Source organism: Spinacia oleracea, chromosome 1 (assembly GCF_020520425.1).
Source record: "Spinacia oleracea cultivar Varoflay chromosome 1, BTI_SOV_V1, whole genome shotgun sequence".
NCBI lineage: Eukaryota > Viridiplantae > Streptophyta > Magnoliopsida > Caryophyllales > Amaranthaceae > Spinacia > Spinacia oleracea.
This window is the reverse complement of record NC_079487.1, coordinates 76,879,167-76,904,116: the sequence shown is the minus strand read 5'-3', so window position 1 is coordinate 76,904,116 and position 24,950 is coordinate 76,879,167. Positions and strand designations below refer to the sequence as shown.

At 32.7% G+C, this 24,950-nt stretch overlaps 1 protein-coding gene across 1 annotated transcript; it reads right to left on the bottom strand.

The window, feature by feature from the left end:
• Positions 1-1,318: 1,318 nt before the first annotated feature.
• On the bottom strand, positions 1,319-20,961 carry LOC110800594 (jasmonate-induced oxygenase 4). The gene is made up of 4 exons (XM_022005906.2): positions 20,605-20,961; positions 8,591-8,838; positions 2,296-2,623; positions 1,319-1,811 (listed from the first exon to the last, which is right to left on the bottom strand). Exons 1-4 carry the CDS (start codon positions 20,848-20,850, stop codon positions 1,575-1,577), a joined length of 1,059 nt encoding a protein of 352 aa, XP_021861598.2. The 5' UTR covers positions 20,851-20,961; the 3' UTR covers positions 1,319-1,574.
• Positions 20,962-24,950: the final 3,989 nt, after the last annotated feature.

Sequence of the window (24,950 nt, the reverse complement as noted above, 5' to 3'; positions counted from 1 at the left end):
AACTAGGTTACTTTTATTATTATTATTTTAGTGTTTGGTGGGCTCCCAACACCCGTCCAATGGACATTTCTTTTTAGGCCCGTTCGAAGCTTATTCTAAATTAATCTATGAGTCAAGAGTCGATTCTTGTCTTCGTGATTAATTGTTATGTGGATTATTTTATTGTTGAGTGAGGCATGTTAATATTAGGATTTCACTCTAGCTTGTTTGTACTCAGCTTTCGCTGACTACGTGCTTTATGTCTCTTTGGTCATGACTTTCGCCTTAATGACCCTATGATGATCCATAATTGCATTTGTGTTGTTGGGGAGTAGATTTTAAATAAACAGGTTTATAGAGATAACTTACAGGAGAAGTTATCTAGCACGGGGAGATGGTTGAGCGATGATTTTCTCTTGCATTATTAACCTCTATTATTTTTGTTAGTCTAGACTATTCAAATTATTTAGTGAATGGATTTTATTTAACGTATGTATTTGGTTCTGCTCCGTTATGGTTCCAATTTGTATGGAGGCTATTAACTATTATTTAAGGTTTTGAATGTTAGTTATATTTCCGCTGCGTAATGCTGGTATTAACCTGAACATTCTTATACGTACTGTTAGTTATTTGTTGCACATTGTTTGGGCGGAGGAGTGCATGTGGTTAAGCAAGTATATTGGGAGCAAAAGAAGAAAGTAATACACACTAGCTATTTTATATGTTTAATTACTTTACTAGCTTTATTACTGAGATTTTGATTTTTCGTTTAGATATGTTAATTGTAACAAAATAGTTTTAAGTTTTTTAATACTTTCGCACGCATCTCGTGCATATAAATGGTCTAATCTATAAGGGAACTCCTTAGGTCATTTTAGTAAATGGTCTATTGGTGTACATATAGAATAGACTATAATCCGCCCTTTTAGTAAGTTTACAATTTAACTAAAATAATTTTTGAAAAATGAATTGTAATATTTCTAAAAACTAATTATCTAATGTCATGCATATTAAAAATAAGGAATAAAATCTTTCATATTTTTGTACATGAAAGACATTTGCAATTTGACAGCCAAAAGTCAACAGCAAATTAAAAATAATGTTCAACCATCTTAAATTTGAATCCTTAAATTCTTTCCTTCGTAATTTATGAAAATTTACAATCCCTTAATTTTCTCCATCTTAAATTTGTAAATCGTTTATTTTCTCCTTAATTTTTACGGAGTACAATCTTTATTTGTTGTGAGCTATATGCCAAACATTTTTCTACCTGTTTTATAAACTTTATAGATTGCTGAGCAGGAGATGATCATAAGACATTCTAAAAAGCCTCATAATATTTCAGGTTAAGATATAATAATACAAATATTTTTTTTCCTTATATTTACAGCACGAATCGCGTACATACCAGACTAGTAAACACATAAACAAAGTACGTAGAAAGGGTTGCCAAAAAAAAAGTCAAATTTGAGGCTCAAAAGAGCCCTATGAGAAAAGGAAGGGAGAGTTTAAACTGCTTTATTTTAACAAAATAACGGAGTTGGTACGGTATACATACTACACAGTACTCCATTTGTTTGAAAAATGCAAAGTGATTAGATCCTCATGGCTGTAATAGGTCTTTCGCCTTTGGGGTGATAACGGAAGAAGATCTCTCCATAAGTTTTAATGGTCTTGTACAAACGAGGTTGATTTTCATTCACAAGTTTGTTTAATGGCCCGATCTCCTTCTCATGATCTGGAGAACAAAACATTGCTAGAGATAGCCTTTCTCTTTCTGAATTTGCAACCACTCTATGGACTGCACTCTTGAATATCCCATTACTCATTATCTGCAACATGCACATTTAATTACAGTCTTATTAAACAACAATATGGGGGTTGGGGATGCAGAAGTGTGATCGGTTTTACCAAAGTCGAATTTATACCCAAAAAAAGTCAATTTTCTAAATTACATGAATAGCAGCTAGCTATTACGATGTATGGTAGGATAGACAAGACACCGTACTATTCAACTTATTTTGTCTGAATTTATATTCTCTAAACTTATATTTTATGAACCTATGTGAACTTTCTTATCTGAAAAATGTATGAAAATAATATTTTTTGTGCTGAACTTATCTGAGCTTATTTTAGCATAATTGAACTTATTTAAACTTATTTTGTATGAAATAAGTCAAAACATGTTAGAGAAAAACAAAGCCCGACTTTAATTTTAGCGAACAACTTATTCACAAATGTTGTGAACAATTAACGCTCTAATAATGCAAAAATAATTTAAAAATATGGTGAAGATATATAATAAATGTAATGTACCTCCATTTGATCGCCAACATTAACAAAGAGAGCAGAAGGAATAATTGGGACTTTAAACCAGTTATCGTCTTTGAGAACTTGAAGGCCTTCAACTTGTTTATCTTGCAAGAGAATCGTTATGGCAGATGCATCCGAGTGTGTTCTTGAGGCATGAACTAATTCAGGGAATGGACACTTAGGATAAAAGTTTATTCTTGCAGTTACTCGTACGCTGTCGCCGTATTCCTCAAGAAAGCTATTATCTTCTAACCCTAAACACCGTGCCATCGCTTGGACTAGTGTTTCATTCACTTGTTTTACTTTCATGGTGAATTCATGCAAAGTTCCCCTGCACAATTTTGTTAGAAAAAACCATAAGTGATATGGACATTACAAAGTTGACATTTATTATTTGATTCAATTATTATGCATTTATTATTTTATTACCAAATGCATTATAATTAATTGTATTCATTAATCACCCAGGGTTGGCCGGAGATGGGCCCTCATGGCATTGCTTAAACAATTAGGCCCTTTAAAAACTTCTAAATTAAAATTACAATATCATAGGTCCATGGTAGACCGTAAAGAACCAAGACAGATCATACACGACCCATAATCAAATCCCGTCATATCACCTGAATCATTTTCTGCAAGCATACATAACATAAGGCTTAATTATCCCATGGCAAACAAAAATAAATAGTAAATAGTAAATAGTAAATGAATAATAAAGTAGGAAATAATTGATTGGAGTATATTCCCTCCATTCTTATATATTAGTCCTGTTTTGATTTTTCAACTCAATGTCTAAACGTAAATACTTCAAATATGTATGTGTGAACTAATGATGTTGATGTATTTATGCTTATTACTAATTTCATGATTAAGCTTAGTCGGTTAGTTGGACAGCTGTCCAGAGTTTGTTACAACAAACTTCTTGACCTGCTGCTACTTTTATATATCTCTTCTTGTAATAAACTACATCGGAGAGTTTTCTACAAAAAAATCAATTTGGGGATTTCTTATTTTCTCTCTCCTATAACTTCTGCTGTACTTTTGTATTTGATTCAGATTTACTTGAATCAAAGGAAACTGATCAGATAAGATCAATTTCACATGGTATTAGCTAGAGCTAAACATCTCAATTAATCGATCAATTTCTTGATTGTTTGATCGATGCTCATGATTTTTTCTGATCGAATTTTTTTTGGGGTTTTCGATTAAGATCATCAGTTCTTCCGATTCTTTGTTCGATTCTGCGAATCATTGCTTCTGTTGCTAGATATCTTGAGATTTAATTCGATTTTCATTGAATATTTTAATTCATCAATTCGATTTTCTCAGCAATTCATATCAAAATGGTGAACTCGAGTGATGCTCCTCCTCAACAATCTGCTCCTGATTACAACAATAAATATTTTCTAGGTTCTGGTGATCAACCAGAACAGCAATTACACTCTCACAAATTTAATGGCGACAATTTTTTGACATGGAACCGATTAGCTCGTACGGCGCTTGGTGCGAAAAATAAACTTTGCTTCACTGATGGAACTTGTAAGAGGCCAGAGTCAACTTCTGCAGATTTGCAAAAATGGATTCGTAGTGATTATATGGTACAATCTTGGTTGCTTAATTCCATGGAGAAGTCTATTGTTGGAGATTTTATTCTTCGACAATCTGCACAAGAGTTGTATGAAGAAATCCTAGAGAGGTATGGCCAATCAAATGCTCCTCAGCTTTTTGAATTGCACAAAACTTTGACATCAATTGAGCAACTATCAGATTCCATTGTTGTCTATTACTCGAAATTGAAGAGAGTTTGGGATGAGATTCAGCTGCTTGAAGGTTTTCCTGACTGTGATTGTGGAGCACTGGCTAGATGTACTTGTGGTTTACTTAAGAAAGTGCTTGCTGCTGATCAGAAGCAGAAATTAATTCAACTTCTTGCTGGTTTAAATCGTGATTATGACCAGACCAAGACTAATATCTTAAGTACAGATCCTCTCCTTACTGTTAATAAAGCTTACTACATCTTGCTGCAAGTTGAAAGGCAGAACAAACTCAATGAGAAACCTCATACTGAAGTGCAACAAAGTGCTTTTGTTTCTATGAAGCAACATCACTCTTCTTATTCTCAAGGTGGAAAAAGAGACTTCAAAAATCCTAGAGTAGATAAAAATGACAGGAAATGTGACCATTGCAAGAGAGTCGGTCATACAATCGATCAATGTTTCAAGCTTACTGGATACCCTGATTGGTGGACAAATATGAAAAATAAATCAACTTGAGTTCCTTCTGGTTCAAGAATGGCAACGAATGTGACAGGCATGTCTGGTAATGGTGATGATAATCCTCTACATTATGTTGACAGAGAGGGAGATGTTTTTTCTAAGGAGGGCGTTGATCCTAAGCTGGTGAATGCAGTTTACAAGGAGATGATGAAAATGTTCAAAGGAAAGCAAGTCCCCACAGAACAAGATCAGTTCCATTCCATGAACTTTAATTTGCTGGTACGACCACGGTTTCTAATGTTGAATTGTTCAACTCAATTTATGCAAAGATGGATTGGATTGTTGATACAGGGGCCACAAATCATATGATTTGTGATGGAGATATGTCTTCTTCATCACAAAAGTTAATTGAACCTATAAAAGTTGGATTACCTGATGGTAATAAAAAGTTGGTGCATTATACAGGAACAGTCAATTTAACTAAAGATATTACACTTAAAAATGTTTTGCTCCTACCTGATTTCAAACACAATCTCCTTTGCATTGGAAAACTGTTAGATCAAAACAATTTAGTTGCTCATTTCAAGCATGATATATGCATTTTTCAGGACCTTACTTCTAATCAAATTAAGGCTGTTGGGAGGAGGCAAGCTGGATTGTATAAATTCACTTCTTCTTCGGATTCTTTACCTATCACTTCTGTTGATTTTCCTACTTCTGTCAATGCCTCTTTTAACAGTTATTCTAGTAGTACTTCTATTCCTAAGTTTAGTATTCTACATGCTAGGCTAGGACACTTATATGTACATACTATGAATAAATTGACTGTTGCCTGTGGTGCTAATGATACTGAAGATTTCAGTTGTGAATCATGTGTGTTTGCGAAAATGCATAAAATGCCTTATCCTTTATCATCTTCTCATGCATCAAAATCATTTGAATTGATTCATGTGGATTTATGGGGTGCTTACAAGAGACTATGTATTGGTGGAGAAACATATTTATTAACAATCCTTGATGATTATTCACGGACAACCTGGACTCACTTAGTTCATTGTAAGACTCAAGTTCCTCAAATCACAAACAAATTTATGGCGTATGTTGAAACCCAATTTCAGTCTAAGGTTCGGACCACTAGGAGTGATAATGGTACAAAAATTATTCAGAAATTATGTACTGAACTGTTTGCTAGCAAGGGCATTGTTCATCAAAGAAGTATTCCAGGAAATCCTCAGCAAAATGGGAGGGTAGAAAGAAAACATCTGCATCTCCTTGAAACCGCTAAGGCAATAAGATTTCATGCTAATTTGCCTATCAAGTTTTGGGGAGGCTGTTTGCTAGCTGCAACTTACTTGATCAACTTGATGCCTAATTCTGTTCTTCAATGGAAAACTCCTTATGAGTCACTAATGAATAAGGAGCCTGATTACTCTCATTTAAGGGTAATAGGTTGTTTATGTTATGCTGCTTGTAAGGAGAACGATAAATTTTCTCCAAGAGCCAAGCGATGCATTTTCTGGGGATATCCTTATGCACAAAAAGGCTAGAAACTATTTGATTTGGAATCAAACAAAATCATCTTAAGTAGAGATGTCAGATTTGAGGAACATGTATTTCCTTATAAGTCTTCTTTTGTTCAAACTGATTCAGAACAGAATTCTGTCCCTTGTCCTTTGGTTTACCCATCCCATACTCATGATTCTCCTCTACAAATTACTCCTACCCTATCTCCCAGTTCTATTACTCCTAATCATTCTCCACACCATACACATATTTTTTCTAAAACTTCTTCTCCTTTTCCAGAAATTCCTTTATTCAACACAAATATACCTGATAATACGTCTCTTTCTCTACCATTTGATTCTTCTTCTCCTCAAATGACTCCAAATACTTCTTCTACTTCTAATAATTCTACTCCACCCATTTCTGTCGTTCCTCTCACTGACCGAAAATCTGTGAGGCCTATTAGACCTCCTAAGAAACTTGAAGATTTTGTTGTTAGTGGCCCTCCTATTCATCATAATCAGGAGAGTTCATTTAACACAGTCACTAGTGTTAGTTGTTTTAATGTCTTTGCTTCCCCGAAATTATCTCATTTTACATATGAGCACCTTGCTAGCTTAGCAAAGGTATTAGCTACTGTTGATCCTTGTTCATTCAACGACGCTCAGAAAGATCCAAAATGGATTGAAGCGATGTCTAAGGAAATTATTGCACTAAAAGAGAATGATACTTGGGATTTTGTTGATCTTCCCCCCGGCAAGAAAGCCATTGGTTCTAAATGGGTATACAGAACAAAATTTCAAGCTAGTGGCGATGTTGAAAGATGCAAGGCTAGGCTTGTTGCCAGGGGAGATAGACAGATAAAAGGCAAGGATTACAAGCATACATTCAGCCCCGTAGCAAAGTTTACTACTGTCAGATTGATTATTGCTTTGGGAGCTGCTTGTACTCTCCATTTACATCAACTGGACATTAACAACGCTTTCTTGCATGGATATATTGATGAAGAAGTTTATATGAAACCTCCCCAAGGTTATGAGAAAGCTCCTCCTGGAAAATTTTGCAAATTAAAACGATCCCTCCATGGATTAAAGCAGGCTAGCAGGCAATGGAATGCAAAACTTTCCAAATTTCTTTTGCAACTTGGTTTTCTTCAATTTGTAAATGACTACTCTATGTTCATTTTACAAACCGATACTACTTTCACAGTGATTGTGGCTTATGTTGATGATTTACTGCTTGCGGGTACAGATTTGGATATTATTCACTCTTTAAAGGCTGCCCTTCACCAAAAATTCACAATCAAGGATCTTGGACCTCTTAAGTATTTTCTTGGTATTGAGATCACTAGAGATTCTTCTGGTATTTTGTTGAACCAACGGAAATATATCCTTGATCTTTTGAAGCATACCAACATGGAAAATTGCAAGGAAGCTAATTTTCCTCTCCCACGGGGTTTGAAACTTAGCACTGATGATGGTGCAAAACTGGAAGATCCTGAAGTATATAGAAGGATTATCAGCAAATTGCTATATCTAAATATGACAAGGCCTAACATCTCTTACTCCGTTCAGCAGCTGAGTCAATTTTGGGGGGATTCTAGGGTTCCACATTTACAAGCTGCTCAACATGTTCTTCGATACCTCAAAAGTACTTTGCATCATGGCCTATTCTACTCTACCAGCATTCCTATGCAACTTTATGCTTACTGTGACGCTGATTGGGGCGCATGCGCGTACTCTGGACGCTCTCTCACTGGTTACTGTGTGTTCCTAGGGAGTTCTTTGATATCTTGGAAAACTAAAAAGCAGAAGGTAGTGTCTAAAAGCTCCACTGAAGCAGAACTCAGAAGAATGAGTCACAGTACCAGTGAACTTGCTTGGATTTATAACTTATTGGAAGATTTGAAGATCAATATCTCCTTTCCGATTCCTTTGTTCTGTGACAACAAATCTGCACAACATATTGCCGAGAACCCGGTTCTCCATGAACGCACTAAGCATTTGATGTTGGATTGTTATTACATCCGGGAAAATGTGGAGAGTGGTTTTATTGCTACACATCACGTCTCTTCTGAAATGCAGACTGCTGATATTATGACTAAGGCCTTGGGTGCTAATCAACATTTTCTTTGTCTCAAGCTAGGACTTGTTATACCTACCTAAGTCTAGCTTGTAGATGTATTTATGCTTATTACTAATTTCATGATTAAGCTTAGTCGGTTAGTTGGACAACTGTCCAGAGTTTGTTACAACAAACTTCTTGAGTTGCTGCTACTTTTATATATCTCTTCTTGTAATAAACTACATCGGAGAGTTTTCTACATAAAAATCAATTTGGGAATTTCTTATTTTCTCTCTCCAATAACTTCTGCTGAACTTTTTTATTTGATTCAGATTTACTTGAATCAAAGGAAACTGATCAGATAAGATCAATTTCACAGTATGCTAAAAAAAAAATAGAATATGTTTTGAAATACGTATTGGAAAGAAATTAGAAGATTCTCTTCAATTGTGAACAGTGTTAAGATTTCAAAAGAGATTAATATTCGAGAACAGAGGGAGTAAAGGATTTCTAACCTAAAATTAGAGGGAATTTGTGGCCAAAACCCTAGCTTTCGTTGATCCTCAGGGAAGACGTTGAGATACAAGCGATCATTCCAATTGTGAGGTACATTTTGGGACATTACGGTATCGTTTCCATAGCCTTCAGGGTCATTAGCTGCCCTTAAATACTTCTTTCTCTCTTCTGCAGGCAGTATAAAGAATTCTTTGCTAACTTCACGGACTCCATCCATCAATGAATCCGTTATTCCATGATTCATGACCTGCAATGCCATAAAATAAATAAAATAATTTAAACGACGTTATTTTGATCAACATATTTTGACTTCTGTGTTAAAAAGAGTATTCCCTTTATGTCGTTAAACATAATACTACATATTATTGTATAAAAAAGATAATGATACAAATAAGATTAATTTTTGTATTGTATAATAAAAGTTGATAGATAAACATTTTAAAGGGTGAAGTGATTACTTTTATACATTATAGAATAATTCTTATTCAAATAAAAAAATTTATCACAAAAAAATAGATAACTTTTACATTATATAAGGGTAACTTTTAAACATTTTGAATTAACTTTTACTATGGTACGATATTAATTTTACACCACGTACATGTAAATAAGAAATTGTGTAAACCATATGTCATCTTTCTGATTGTTTTAATCAATAACTCAATAACTATATAAAGACACATCAGAAATGACGGGTGTCATCTCCTAATACATCCATAGTTTTTTATATATATATAAATATGTTTAATTAAAAGAACTACTAAAAAATGTTTATTTTCTATCTTTTTTCCTTTAATTTCCTTATATGTAAAATATTATAGATTACATATATATCATCAAGTTATGATTTTATGTGTTATACAAAGAATAAAAAATAACATGATATAGTACTATGAAAAATATATACTGAGCATGGAACACTATGAGAAATTGTACTATTAACGACGGGAAATTCCGTCGCAAAAGGTCAATAATTGTTGATTAACGATGGGAATTTCCGCCGCAAACCCATCATAAAAGGGGCCCGTCTTTAATGGGAAATCCCGTCGTTAACCCATCGTATAAGACATTTGCGACGATTGTTCCCGTCTTTGTTGGGTTGTTATCCCCGTCGCAAAAGCCATTTTGCGACGGGATTTTTACCCGTCGTTATTAGGTTGTCACAAAAGATACAAATTTTTGTAGTGGAAATTAAATAATAATTTTTGTGTGTTATTACATTTTGTGCTATTAATTTGTTTTCCTCCTTTAATACAATATGTCAATTAAAAAATGTACACTAGATTTGTGAGTTTTTTTTATTTTTTTATTTATATATATATATATATATATATATATATATATATATATATATATATATATATATATATATTGGTTACATTAATTTTGTTTTTTCCTTAATTTAGTCATGTGACTTATTTCTTTAAAATTTGATTTTTATTTTTTTAACTTATAGTACATGTAGTATAGGAGCCCTGTCAAATGGGACGGCCGGGTTATAAAACATTAGTTGCGGGCTCGGTTTAATTCGTGTCGATCATTTTCGGGTTTGGGTTTAAAAATGCTTGTTCAAGATCCAAAACATTCGGGTTTAGGTCGCCCCAACGCGTTTAGTGATTGTAAAATGCGTGTTATATTTTCATTTATTTGGGTAATAAATATAAAAAATATACGTATAAATTAACAGATTTTCATTTGTTTTTTCTCATAATCTCATCTATTATTATAAATACATTGATTTTCAATCGGTCGGGTCAAAAACGATTCGGCCGGATTTTAACCCATTACTTTTGGGTTCTCGGGTTCCGTAAAATAGGGTTACGGATCCTAAAATCTTGCTCAAGACCTAGTATGTTTGAGTCCAGATTCTCTAGAGTTTTAATAAAACTCTACAAGGTAGAGTTGTATCTAAACCATACACTTTAGGTGGAAATTAATGAGAAAAAATAAGGGGGGTTTTGAAAAGATAATATATAAGTCATTGATTTTTTATCCAATGGTCGATATTGCTCAATTCTACCTTATAGAGTTATTTTAGAACTCTAGAGGATCCAAAACCAGTATGTTCTGGTCGGTTTCAGATCTAGTCAATTTTTAACAGATCTAAGTATAGGGTATTTTTATAAATCTGTCAAATTATTTATTTTCTTATTGGAAAGAATCATTATTTTCTTAAACGGAACTATAACTTCATTATTTGATTCTTTATTAGTACGCAACATGCTTTGCAATGATACTCAGAAAATCAAAAATAATCTTTTTAACTTTGTCATAACTTTAATCTAATCTAATCTAATATACATATATAAAGGAGGCATATTTGCTAAAAGATTAGAGCGCCACCTAAGATTACTAATGGTTTCGGCCAATGAAAAATAAGATTTCTAATTTCTTTTTGAATTAAAAAAATCAAGTGCCACGTAGATATTTTAATTAATTAATTATTAATATATACAACTCCATCAAAAATCAAACACTCTAATAATTAAAAAATAATCGATTGCCACGTAGATAATTAATTAGGTGCCACATAGATATTTTAATTAATTAATTAATTACTAATATATACAACTCCATCTAAAATCAAACACTCTAATAATTAAAAAATAAATCTAAAATAAAATTCATCCAAAATCAAACAATAATCTAAAATAAAATAAATAAAATTCAATATAAAATCAAACATTAATCCAATATTAGAGCGCCACGTAGAAAAATCTAATGGCTTCGGCCAATGGAGGAATATTTGCTGAAATATTAGAGCGCCACCCAGGATTACTAATGGTTTCGGCCAATTAAAAATAATATTTCTAATTTCTTTTTGAATTTAAAAAATCAAGTGACACGTAGATAATTAATTAGGTGCCACGTAGATAATTTAATTAATTAATTACTAATATATACAACTCCATCGAAAATCAAACACTCTAATAATTAAAAAATAATCGATTTCCACGTAGATAAATAATTAAGTGCCACGTAGATATTTTAATTAATTAATTACTAATATATACAATTCCGTCTAAAATCATACACTCTAATAATTAAAAAATAAATCTAAAATAAAATTCATCCAAAATCAAACAATAATCTAAAAAAATAAATAAAATTCAATTTAAAATCAAAAATTAATCCAATATTAGAGCGCCACATAGGAAAATCTAATGGTTTCAGCCAATGAAAAATAAGATTTCAAAATTAATTTTGAATTAAAAAAGTCGAGTGCCACGTTAAGAAATGATTAACTTTCACGTAGAAATTCTTAATCTAAAATAAAATAAATAAAATTCAATATAAAATCAAACATTAATCCAATATTAGAGCGCCACGTAGAAAAATCTAATGGCTTCGGCCAATGGAGGAATATTTGCTGAAATATTAGAGCGCCACCCAGGATTACTAATGGTTTCGGCCAATTAAAAATAATATTTCTAACTTCTTTTTGAATTTAAAAAATCAAGTGACACGTAGATAATTAATTAGGTGCCACGTAGATATTTTAATTAATTAATTATTAATATATACAACTCCATCAAAAATCAAACACTCTAATAATTAAAAAATAATCGATTGCCACGTAGATAATTAATTAGGTGCCACATAGATATTTTAATTAATTAATTACTAATATATACAATTCCGTCTAAAATCATACACTCTAATAATTAAAAAATAAATCTAAAATAAAATTCATCCAAAATCAAACAATAATCTAAAAAAATAAATAAAATTCAATTTAAAATCAAAAATTAATCCAATATTAGAGCGCCACATAGGAAAATCTAATGGTTTCAGCCAATGAAAAATAAGATTTCAAAATTAATTTTGAATTAAAAAAGTCGAGTGCCACGTTAAGAAATGATTAACTTTCACGTAGAAATTCTTAATTAATTATTTATTAATATTACGCATATACAATTTTATCCAAAAACAAACACTTTCATAACTAAAAAAAAAATCTAAAATGAAATTCAATGCAAAATCAAAAACTAATCTAATCTAATATTTAAAAGTGGTATATACATAGGATTTTTATTTAAACATAACAATTTAATAGAATCCGTGCATCGCACGGGCTAAAATCTAGTCTATAACTATACTAAAAGAGAGACGCCTAAAACTTAAAATGACACATGTCGCTCTCATAATAAAAGTTTTCCCACCCTTTTTTTCTTCCCCTAAATAAATGGATTGAATTACGTTATCTTTTTTTATTTATGGCAACAATATCTTCTTATTATTTTATTTACATTCACATAAGATATTAACTAAACTTAAATATTGTGTGAAAAATCCTACAGAGAACATGCCAGATTCTACAATTATAGATAATAAAATCTTTTAATTTTCACTTAAAGGATTAATACATAGCTAATTGAAAGTTAGTGGGTAGTATAGAACTAAATTAAACAGTGAAGTGCAATTAAAGTATTTGAATTGTAAAATATTCATGTTAGATGAAAGATACTTCGTATTTATTTTGGTAGAAATGATATATTGTACTATCTTTGTTCTTTAAAGATCTTTACACTTACTATTTGCACGAATTTTAATGCATTTAACCACTAATATATCTAATTCCGTACGTGAAAAAATTATAAAAAGTTAATATTCTAAAAGTACATATCGAGACTAATCTAACAAGACCTTACATGACAACGTTTTGATGTATATAACAGTGAGAATTTACGGGCAAAATTTTCATACTTTGAACACATATTCCAAGGCGTACTAAACTTTCGGGAACAGAGGTAGTATATACCTCTTAGGAAATACACTATCGTATTCCTACATATAATTACTATTATATTAATACTTTTACTTTTTTTTCAAAATTAATTTTGTAAATTTCATCCACTTAAGAAATACGTACGCTACGTACATATGTACTGTATGTTTTTTTTACCCGGTAAATAACAGATATTATTAACCAAAATGAGGCAGTTAATACAAACATTACAAGACACGAACCAAAGCCAAAAGACAGAAAACATAACAAACAAAGGTTGGCAACAAATTAACAGAAAACAGCATGAACAACAAAGAAAATATAAACTAAGGCACCGCCGTTGCAAGTCTGCTACGTAAATACTATATTCTCATTCTCTTTCCTAAATTGATAAAGATATAGGGGAAATATTTCATCAAAACCAAACTGGATAAATCTTCTCTCTCTCTAAAAACCCCTTCTCCCAAAAACTCAAACCCTAGCCGCCGCCACCGCCCTTAGTAGGCTCGTTGGTGGCCGGAGCACCTCCGCTCGCTCAGGTCGCCGGCGAGCCTGCTAATTTAGCGCTTCACCGTTCCTAGTGAGTATCTTTGTAGATCGTGTAGTTTTCCGGCCGAGAAGTGAAAGAGGAACCAAGCCGCCATCGTCTCGCGGTTTTCCCATCCTCTCAGTTCGTCGATCTCGCCGGATTTCTTGTTCAGAATTAGTCATCTCTGTCGTGTTCAAGTGTGGAGTTGTTGTGTTCAAATAAGGAATTATTGATCGGATCAAAGTTCACAACCTTGGCGTCCTATCTCCAAAGCTAACCCAAGCGCCGCCGACGATAATCTCGCCGGTAAAGGTAAAAGTTTAGGGTTAGGGTTTCTTGTTTGGGTTAGGATTTTGCTAGTTTAGAGGCTTATTTGATCTGATTTTGGATTGACTACTTTACCGGATTTAACCTTGTCGCCGCCGTCTTGTGGTGTCGGAGTAACCCGATCTTGACGGTAAAGGTAAAGATTTAGGTTGTATTGGTATTAGTTGTAGTCGTTTTTCTTGAAATCCTAGTTGTCCCTAATTGGTTTAGGGATGTGTGTGGCTTTCTCCATGTGTTGCTTGTTTTTCGACAGGGTTGATTCGTTTTTGAGTTTGTTTATCTTTAGTTCTTGTTGGTTTTGGTGGGTTGTAGTGTGTTGGTTCTCTTTATTTTCGTTGGATGTGTTCCTATATGAGGTTGTTGCATTTGTTGTTAAACACATGTTTTTGGTTGTGTGGGTTGTATTAAGGTGTCCTATGTGGGATAGCCTTTGTTGGAAGATTGATGGAGAAAAGTTGGGATTAGTTAATAGGTTGTTGGAGGCAGTGATAATAGATGTTGTTTCCTCCTTCACAGATTGGAAGTCATTATGTGGAGGAGAGGGGTTGGGATGTAAGTTGAGGGAAGAAGGTATGTGTGGGAGGGGGTTTTGGTATTCATGGGTCATGGTTGTCTGTTCGTTGTTGAGATTAACTAATGTTAATTCTCAATTTAGGTTAGCGATGACTTTGTTTATCGCTTTCAAAAACTTTTATTTCAACGCTGCTCCCCGTTCTACGGGGGTTCATAGCATGCTTTCCGAGTCACTTTTGGTGATTCTTATAGCTTGTGAGCAAATCTCAGGCTCTTTGCAACCGGCTCGTGTCGTTACTACTCTTCTACTTCTTTCCTTGTATGTCAAGTTTTACAGGTTCTTAAGGTCGCCTCCAATAGTTTACCTCCCCAGCAAATCAGTCTTCAAGGAACTCACTAAAAAAGGCTTTGGCACGCTATGTGTAGTATGGCGTTGTAAACAAAGCCAAGTCAACAATCGAGGGTCCAACGGAGAAGAGCCTATGCATTTAGTTTGTTTTGTAGTATGTGGAATGGTTTATAAAGACCCTAATACTTTGTTTAGTGTGTAAACTTTTTAATTTATGTAAAATTAAGCCTATGTCAAAAAAAAAAAAAAAAAAAGATATAGGGGAAACTACCAATTAATTAATAAACTAAGCTTGACAGTTATATGATAGATAAGTATCTTTATCTTATCAGATAATAAGTTTATCTTCCAAATAAATATATGGGTTTTTAATTAATTTAAAATATATTAATAATAATTTTGTGATTGGACAACCCTACGTGGTTTTTGATTTCGGATTGAATTTTATTTTAGATTTATTTTTTAATTATTAGAGTGTTTGATTTTGGATGATATTATATGTGTGATATTAATAATTAATTAATAAAAATATCTACGTGGCAACTACTCATCATCAGAAGAGTTTAACTTTACCACAAGTTTAGATATATGACAAAAAATACTTTCGTGATACGATATACTTATCTTATTTTGCATATAATTGAAGTTTTAAACACAAGATATTAACACACAACCGTGCTTAAAACTAGTCATTATATAAGATTGCGCATTAACACGAGATAAAGGGACTCTATAAGAGTTCTAATGTGTAAAAAAAAAAAACACACACACACACCATCTATGGTTTTGTTTGAGCAAAGAAAGTCCCACAAATAATCTTTCAACCGAAAGGTTGCTATTATATGCAACATGAATTGAGTTATTTTCCTATTTAATTGTTTTTTATTGTACCAAAAAGTTGGAAAACCGTGCACAATATTTTAATACAATTATACTTCTTCCGTCTCTTAATACTCCGCCCACTTTACCTATAAAGCTGCCCCTTAATACTCGTTCCTTTTTTATAAATGATATATAATTTTACTAATTTTATATCAATTTTTTTCATTTAATCAATGACCCACTTATATTCCTACCTTCTAAAAAAAACTTTTAAAAAATTCAATCCTCCGCTCCTCCCACTCAAAAAAATTTGACACATTTTCTACTATGTATTAAAAAAAAAATATCCCACTATCAACCACCACCAAATAAATTAATAAGTTAATTAAATTTCCTAAAACACTATGCCAGTCAAATTGGGGCGTTTATTAAGGGATGAAAGGAGTTTTTCGTATGTGAGGCAAGTGTTAAAAAATAAAGTTAACTAAAAAAATATATGAAAATCCAAAATCTAACCAGATATCCGATCTAAAAATAGGGCACGAGAACCAATATGATTATCAATTCGGGTGCTAGATCCAAATTTTGAATGAAAGTTACGAGTACGTATATAATCCGCGGGTACCTGTTAACAATGCAATAAGTTTTTTCTTTTTTATTTTCAACTTAAATATCTAGACTATTATTAAAACTTCAAGGCAAGGAATGTCATTTTGTCACATGTCGCTTCCTATATAACGATGACATGATGCATCGTCATCTTTGACATGTCATATTCTTGATCATGAAAAATGTTAGTTATAGGTTTTAAACATGTGATCTCTCATTTGTTAGTCACATATATATTTTAACCACTATGTCATAACTCATTTTTTTTTTGTTTCTTATACGTTCAAAATTATATTAAGTCAATATAATTGAAAATTGATCTGAATCATTTATTAATAGTCTCACATCCCTAACCAGTCATTACTTTTACGAGTTACTAATCCTTACATAAATTTTGTTAAATAGTCAAAGCAAGATATATTGTAATGTAACAAATTGAATCAGACTCGAAATGAGTTATATAATAATCTAATTAATTGATCCATGTTTCTACTATCTGGGGTACCACCCGGGACGCTAACTAATTTCTGTCTAAATTCTAAGTTTTCTAACCTTTTCACTAATTACTTGATAACTTGACTAATTAGTAACTTTAATTAAAATTTGTGCGTTGTATGGAACCTAACCTAGTTTATTATGGAGTACGAGGTATTGGTTTTTTTGTGCATCATTTACCTCTCCTCATACCCTTTCATCTTCTCGTCCTTGCTGAATGCAAGGCTGTGCTTGCTGCTGTAAAACCCGCAAAGAAGTACAACATGAGGAAGGTCATTGTTGAAACTGATAGTCAGGTGGTGATCTCAAGGCTAACCAAAGCTACGGTTTATCTTGCTGATTTAGATTCGAACCTCGAAGACATTATGCATTACTGTTCTTACTTTGATTTTATTTTTATTATTTTTCTTTTTTTTTTGGTGTTAGCACCCGGATTCATCCATAGGGCTAATCTGGATTCGGGGCGAGTTCTGGGTACGTGGATAGGTTCCAGATCCCTCCCAATTGTTGTTGGGGGGGGATCGAACACGAGTTCTCCCTACCAAATTCAGCCCCAATCACCACTGAACCATCATGCAATTGGTTACTTTGATTTTATTGAACTAGCTTTTGAGCCCGTTCATAGAACGAGCGGTTGTATAATGGTTGTTCAGCTGTCTTTTAAAGTTTTAATTAGTGATGACTTGTGATTTTTGGTAACATATGAATTAAATAGAGGTGTAATTTGAAGTGACAATGGATCGGAGGTGGATCGGGTGGAGATTCATCCGCCTCCATCCGTCAACTTTTGATCTATGATCCAACCCATCCGCCACTCCATTTACCCTCTATCCACATCCGACTCATCCATCATGCATCCGCGGATGAATTGGGTTGGTTGGATGATTAACGATAGTAATTAAAAGTATCGTCAACTTTATTTATAATATCAATCAATATAAAGTAATATGTGTTAATATAGTGGACAATGAATTATAATTTTGACATCTACATTATAAAATAACCGAAAACTAATAATAAAAAATTATTAGGTAATACGTACATGATTCTATTAATAATTAAGTAATTGTAGTAAACAAAATTAATAATTTTAACGGGTGGATGGATGGATCAAATGATGGATCAGGTGACGGGTTGGATGAAGCTCCACCCGAATCCGACCCGACCTATCACCCGATCCACGCGCCACCCGTTTTACAGCAGTGTTTTATCGGGTTTCAACCATATATTCGGTTCGGGTTGTTCGAATATCCGTCGGGCTTTGATGAAATTGTCACCCCTAATTTGAAGGTTAAAAAAATATAAAAAAATATATGTTGAGTTAATATTGAATGTTAAAGGGGGTGGAGTGGAAGAGATTAATGTTATATTGGAGTATTGATAATTTATGTTGAATAAGAAAGATGAAGTGGAAGAGGAGTTAAAGTTGTAAAACATAAAAACAATAATAAATAAATAAAAAACTAATAATGAATTAATGAATGAAATGAGGGATGACACATGGCTTCCAATAATCTATGGTGACATATGGCTTCCAATAATCTATGGTTATCCTTTTTAAATACTAGGTATAGAGGTAAATATGGTCTCATGTTCGGAGGGATGGTAATAGTGTAGCCCATCACCTCGCTAGATTAGTGCCCTTTGGTGTTGAACAAGTATGGGTTAACCATAGTCCTTGTGAGGTTAGCTCGTACGTCCTTATGGACAAACTCTCGATTGATTAATAAAATGCACTAATATTTGACCTAAAAATACCCTTTCATCTTCTCCTGGCTCTAGGATGTTACATGGACACAAAATACTTCGTACTATTTTACACGTAAGTTGTTTAATATTAAAAAATGTAGATTTTTGTTTAAACTTAATTTTGAAAAATCAGACCAGATCAGATTAGATCAGATTAGAAAAAATAAGTTCAGATCAGATCAAATCAGAACAAATAAGTTCAGCTCAGATCAGATCAGACCAAATCAAAAGAAATATGTGAACTAAACGGGCCTAATTTTTTTTTTTTTAAATTTTCACATACAATTAATTTATTTGTTAGTTTTATTTGTTACCTGTACGTTCAATTTTCAATTTCATCGCACTCCCAATGTATGATCTATGTATCATTAAAAAAAAGAATTAATATTTTCTTTATATAAGCAATTACATAAATTTTGGTGTAAGATCGCCTAACGGTTAGACCACTTTTTTGGTACTAAATAAACTGGTGTAAAACATAACTAAAAGTAATAAAATCATAACTAATTGAATAACAAAATATTTAAGGTATAAAGACAAATAGTTAAATTTATGAGTCGAATAGTTATTATTTTTTAACAAACTTATTATTAACTAAAACTCATAAAATTTTAACTAATTGATCTCATTGCTTAACTAATCAGTTTCAGTCTAACTAATTGGTTCAGTGCTTAATTAATTGGTTCGGTTGCATAACTAATTGGTTTCGTTGTTTAACTAACTGAATTTCAGATTTAACTAATTGGTTTCAATGGTTAACTAATTAATTAAAGTGCATAACTAATTGATTACAGTGCATAAAAGTGGTCTAACCGTTAGACCTTCTTTCCTATAGGTTTGTAAAGCAATTATTATGAAAGTTAATGGGCCATATAATTAGTTAATTAAATAATTAATTATCAATAATGGGCTTGATGGCTACGCGGCAGCAATATTGTGCATTTGTATGATATTGAAATTATATGAACTTCTTGTAAAAAAAAAATATTAAAATAAAATAAAATTGTATGAACTAGTATATCACCATTCCAAAAAACTGTATCTAACACTAAAAATGTTAAATGAATGCATGAGTATGATATATATGAGTATGATATATATGATTACTAGATTAGATCCCGTGCACGCACGAGTTTTGATATTTTTTTCACAAAATATTTAACTGAATATCTCCCAAATTACTGGATAGTTATAACATTTTTAACATACTCGTTTAAATTTATTAATCTAATATGCATATTTAAAATACTAATATGACAATTTGACCAAAATATTGAGTGATATATTTTCCATTATTAATATAACGATCTGACTAAAATATTACCAATTTAGAATAATTATCATTACGTCGTATCTATTATTTTCATAATTTATAAACTAAAACTAGTTTTTAGGCCCGGGCGATGCCCCGGGTTACTACATTAATAACATTAACGTTTACTTATATATATAACTTTTTGTAATGATAACATGAAACATGTAATAGCTTAGTGGTAAAAGCTTTATTGTTTAAACTCAAGGTCATGAGTTCAAACCTTACACAAACCATGTTTGCCATTTTTTTTATGTAGATGAATATTACATGGAGAGAACGACCCATAAGCAGAGCGCCACGTGTCACGTATACTTTCTTGTAAACGAGTAATTTATATAAAAAAAATGTAGAGAATAAAAATAAAATAAAACATATATACTTTTTTGGGAAAGTGATTTTCGGCGGGAAAAAATCGCATCAAGAATTGACACGTGTCATTCCTGATATCTCTTTTAGTATATAGTAATAGATGATATATCTCATGTTGAATTTATATTATCTTTATGGCTCATTCACGCTAATTTTAATTTATTTATTTAACTCCATAGTAAATAAGTGTTAAAGGTAAGAATGAACCTGAAAGGAGCCCCAAGAAACAAGAGCATAGGAAAGTTTGGTGAGCTCCTCCTTGGCCTCTACCGCATCGGGCGAAGAGAGGAGAGAAAAATCAATAATCGGGCAGTCCATCCAAGGAAGAGTCGTGGAGTCGGCAGCTAAGCTTAGTTTACCGGCATCCCTAGTAAAAATATCCGGCACATCTTCACTGGTAGATGCTAGGATATCTTGAACCGGCTTTGAAGGTATTTCTGGTGCTACTTGCATTTTCTTGTTAACTTCAATTTAGGATAATATTTTATGCGTTTAAGTTCGATGATATTAAATGAGTTTTATTTGGTTGTAAAATTGAATTTTTGAGTCAAAATTGGGTTTACGATATATAGGAGTAGCCGATTAAGTAGAAGTCAATGAAAGTGGATATTTTAAAATGAAATGCCATGTAACTATCGAGTATGTAACGAGTCAAATGGGTTTGGTTACTGTATTAGTGTATCTTTATGGTGGGTTTTGAATTCAAGATAGTGAGCAAGTGCGATTAATTTTACCGTTGAATTCTTGCCTTGACTATTTATTTATTTTTGGAAAAGAAAGAGTTACTAGATGAATGTCATGTTCTCTTCGCTTTCTCTTCTTCACCTTATCCTCATCTTATCCTTTATTTATTGGATTACATTGTATCAGATTAGATCGTACTAGACCATCAACAATCAAACCAAATCACAACAGATCAGACTAACACTTTTTTACTTCACCTTATCCTTACTTATTACTTATTACTTTTTATCTTATTCTTGTTACTTTGTTTAGAATCTTATTTTTATCCCTTTTACCATTCTTATTATAATTATATTATTATTATTATTATTATTATTATTATTATTATTATTATTTATTTCTTTTTTTTCTTTTTTTTTTATTATGATTATTGTATTTTTTATGGAAACGGATGTATTATATAATAAACGAACTCGAAACATTACAAAAAGTTAGTGAGTAGCCCAGATACTATCTGAAACCCCACTCCGTTAGCAATGGATCCTAGTGAACATATGACTAGCATCTCGTGCTTCGATATCTTGGGCCTTACAGAACTTTTGTATTCTTTTAAGAAGGGAAGTAGTATGTGCCTCTAATTCCCCCAATGAAGAAAAGGACAAAGTTAAGAAACCATACCCACTTGTAGCACACTTACCCTAATACTTGACCCGCTTACGATGCGCCGCATCAAGGACAACACGATAGGGAACAAAGTCAGACAATCCAGATTGTGTCAGAGGCGATGACCTAGTTAAGTCCTGATGAGTGACATTTATGTCGCTCTTAGCTTAGGATTTTAGTTCATTTTATTAGCATTTTATTATTATTTTTGCTTAGTTTTATCGTTTTTAGTTCGTTTATCGCATTTTTTGCATTAATCATAATATTTTCTCGTCTTGCGTACATTTTAGTCGTTTTTGCTCTAAACGTGCCTTTTGTGCGCATTCTCATTGCGTAAGAGTCGTTTTGAGTATTGACGTGTTAAATAATGTGTCAATATGCTTGACGAAGTTTAATATGATTTTTGTAAAAATACGATGTGAATTAATAAAATGCTATGCGACTTATTGAATATGCTTTCCGATTTTCTAATGTGATATTCGACGCTCATTAATGTGCAGCGAGACAAGCATTTAGTTGCTGCCCACGAGCCTTGCAGTCCCTCAACAACAACAAGCCATATCAACTGCAGCCATGGTTGTTAAACTCCCGATTCGGATCTTACGATCCTACGATTCTACGATCCAAAAGCACGTCACCGATCCGGATCTTAGGTAGGATCTTAATGTGTGTAGGATCTTACGATCCTACATCGATAAAATTTTTGAGTGGTGGGATCTTAATACGTGAAGGAAATAATGCCCTTGGTCCAAGTATGCATTCTATGTTAAGTCTAATAAGTGCGGTTCAGTATTATTTAACAAGTTAATAATTCAGTGAGATCAAGTGAGCTGAATGCCTAGCTAGAGGCCGCTTCAGTTCAAGTGGAATTAATGATATTAATCCACAGCTTACTCTTGACTGAACCCGTAGGGTCACACAAATAGTACGTAAACGGATCAAGTATTTAATGGCATTAAATACTCTATCTATGGATATTCGGAATCTACGGATCTTGGTTTCAGTGGGAGCTGAGATCGTCACAAGCAAGAAATGAATACTCCGGAAACGATGATATTGCCGGAAACGGAAATATGGATCGTATCGGAAATATAAATATTATCCAAGTCGTAGATGTAGCCGGAAACGGAAACATGATACGTATCGGAAAATATTATCGGAAATGAAAATATTGCCGGAATCGGAAATATTGCCGGAAACGGAAATATTGTCAGAATCGGAAATATTATCGGAATCGGAAAATAATTCCGGAAACGGAAATATTAAATATTTGTTCGAAACGGAAATTAATTCCGGAATCGGAAATACTAAATATTGTTCGTATCGGAAATGAATTCCGGAACCGGGAATTTAATCGGAAGCGTATCGTACGAATAAGCATCGGACGAGGCCTGCCGGACGAGGGCCCAGCACGAAGCCAGGCCATCGCCCAGCAAGCCAAGCGCGCCACACGAACAGCCAAGGCCACGCCAGGCCCAGCGCAAGGCCTGGCCCAGCAGGCCATGGCAGCATACCTAAATTTCTGTTTTCAAACACAGAAAGACTCACATTCAGAAGAACAAAAACAATGTTTGTTTGTTTATTTGAATGAAATGGTCATTTACGGGTTGAGTCAATATGCTTGATTAAAACAAACAACTCTTTAAATAAAAACTTTACTAGGTTCAAATCAACCCCTTGATTTGAGTTCCACTAATCTTTGGCATTGTTGCTTAGACCATATCAACAAGTTAACATTCATAAGCTCTATTTCGATGGACTTTTGAAAGTTCATTGATTTCTAGATCAATTTAAGACGACTAGTCTTACTTGTTGAAAGTAACAAAAGATATGAACTATTGTTAGAACGCCTAGACAATAGAGTTCAAAGCTAAAGAAAGATTTTATAACTTTATTATTTCACATGGATTTGAGTGAATATAGGTTTATTTACTCAAATGTGATATAAGTTGAATCTGTTTGGCTAGTTCAAAGATTCAGAAGTATAAAATCCACTTGGCAAGAAATCATAAAGATCTAGGTTAGATCATGTTGATGATTACTTGAGACCAAATATGATCATCAATGATTGTGTGTTGTAATTTCACAATCTAGGTCCATAAGATATGGCATATCTTACTTGGAATAATCGAAGTCAATTAGTACTTGATTCGATTAATGATGAATCATAAAGACTTTTCCTATAATTTCTAAAACAAAATGCTCAACTACCACCAAACTAAACCAAATTCGTCAAAGCTATTGAAAAGTAATTTCAGGATATCTTTTCAATTATATATATCTAAAGAGTTGCTAAACTCAGTGGGAGCTTAGTGTTTGTTATTCAACAAACTAAGGCCCAAGTATAGATATATGTTTCATTGTGATTTATTCAAATGAGACACAAGAGTATTGTTTCTACCACGAATTTTTGAGAACATAATGCTTGTTTGCTCGAAATAATGTCCTTTTGGAGATTCGTTTCCAAAATGACAAGTGGGAGAAAATAGACCTCGAAAGTCTTCAAGGCGAACAACAAACATAAAACGGAGATTCCGGAGGCTTTTCGAAGTTCTTTAGAAAATCCGAACACTTATTCTTTGAGGACTTTAGAAGTAGCTTTAAAGAATAGACATCTCTTAGAAGACTTTACAAGTGCTTCAAGGAGAACAGAATATTCAAAGGACTTTCAAGTGGCTATTGATATTCTATTGTTTGATGTTCTATACCCAAGTAGGCATAGAGTTCAAATCACTGAAACTATGAGATTCTTCTATTAGATAGTGAAGAATCATGGAGTTCAGGTCACTGAAGCTATGCGATTCTTCTATTAGATAGTGAAGAAACCTACAACTTACAGTCAAACTATTATCATGTAGATTAATGAGTTTGTGACTTATAAGAAAGCTATGATGAAATCCAGATTCCTTAAAATGGTTAGAGGCCATATATAGACTCAAATGTTTTAGATGGTTAAAGGCCATAAAACATAACCAATGTTTTGATGACAAAATTGAAATTTTGTTGATTTGCAGAAATAGTTTCACACCTATTAGTTGCAAGTTGGTTTTAAGGATAAAAACCATCAAACATGGAATTGTGTTCACACACAAAGTTAGATTAGTTGGTAAAGGTTACAAGCAAATTCATGGCATGGATTGTGTTGAAACCTCATGCATAATCGTAATGCTCAAGTCTATAATTCAAGCAATGATTGCATATTGGTA

Bases quoted from the DNA above. Each gene is read 5' to 3' on its own strand.
- LOC110800594 (XM_022005906.2), bottom strand. From the start codon at position 20,850: ATGCAAGTAGCACCAGAAATACCTTCAAAGCCGGTTCAAGATATCCTA. The intron at 8,839-20,604 runs GTTCATTCTTAC...ATGGCATTGCAG, and splicing joins TTTCTTGGGGCTCCTTTCAG to GTCATGAATCATGGAATAAC. The intron at 1,812-2,295 runs GTACATTACATT...TGCATGTTGCAG, and splicing joins ATGTTGGCGATCAAATGGAG to ATAATGAGTAATGGGATATT.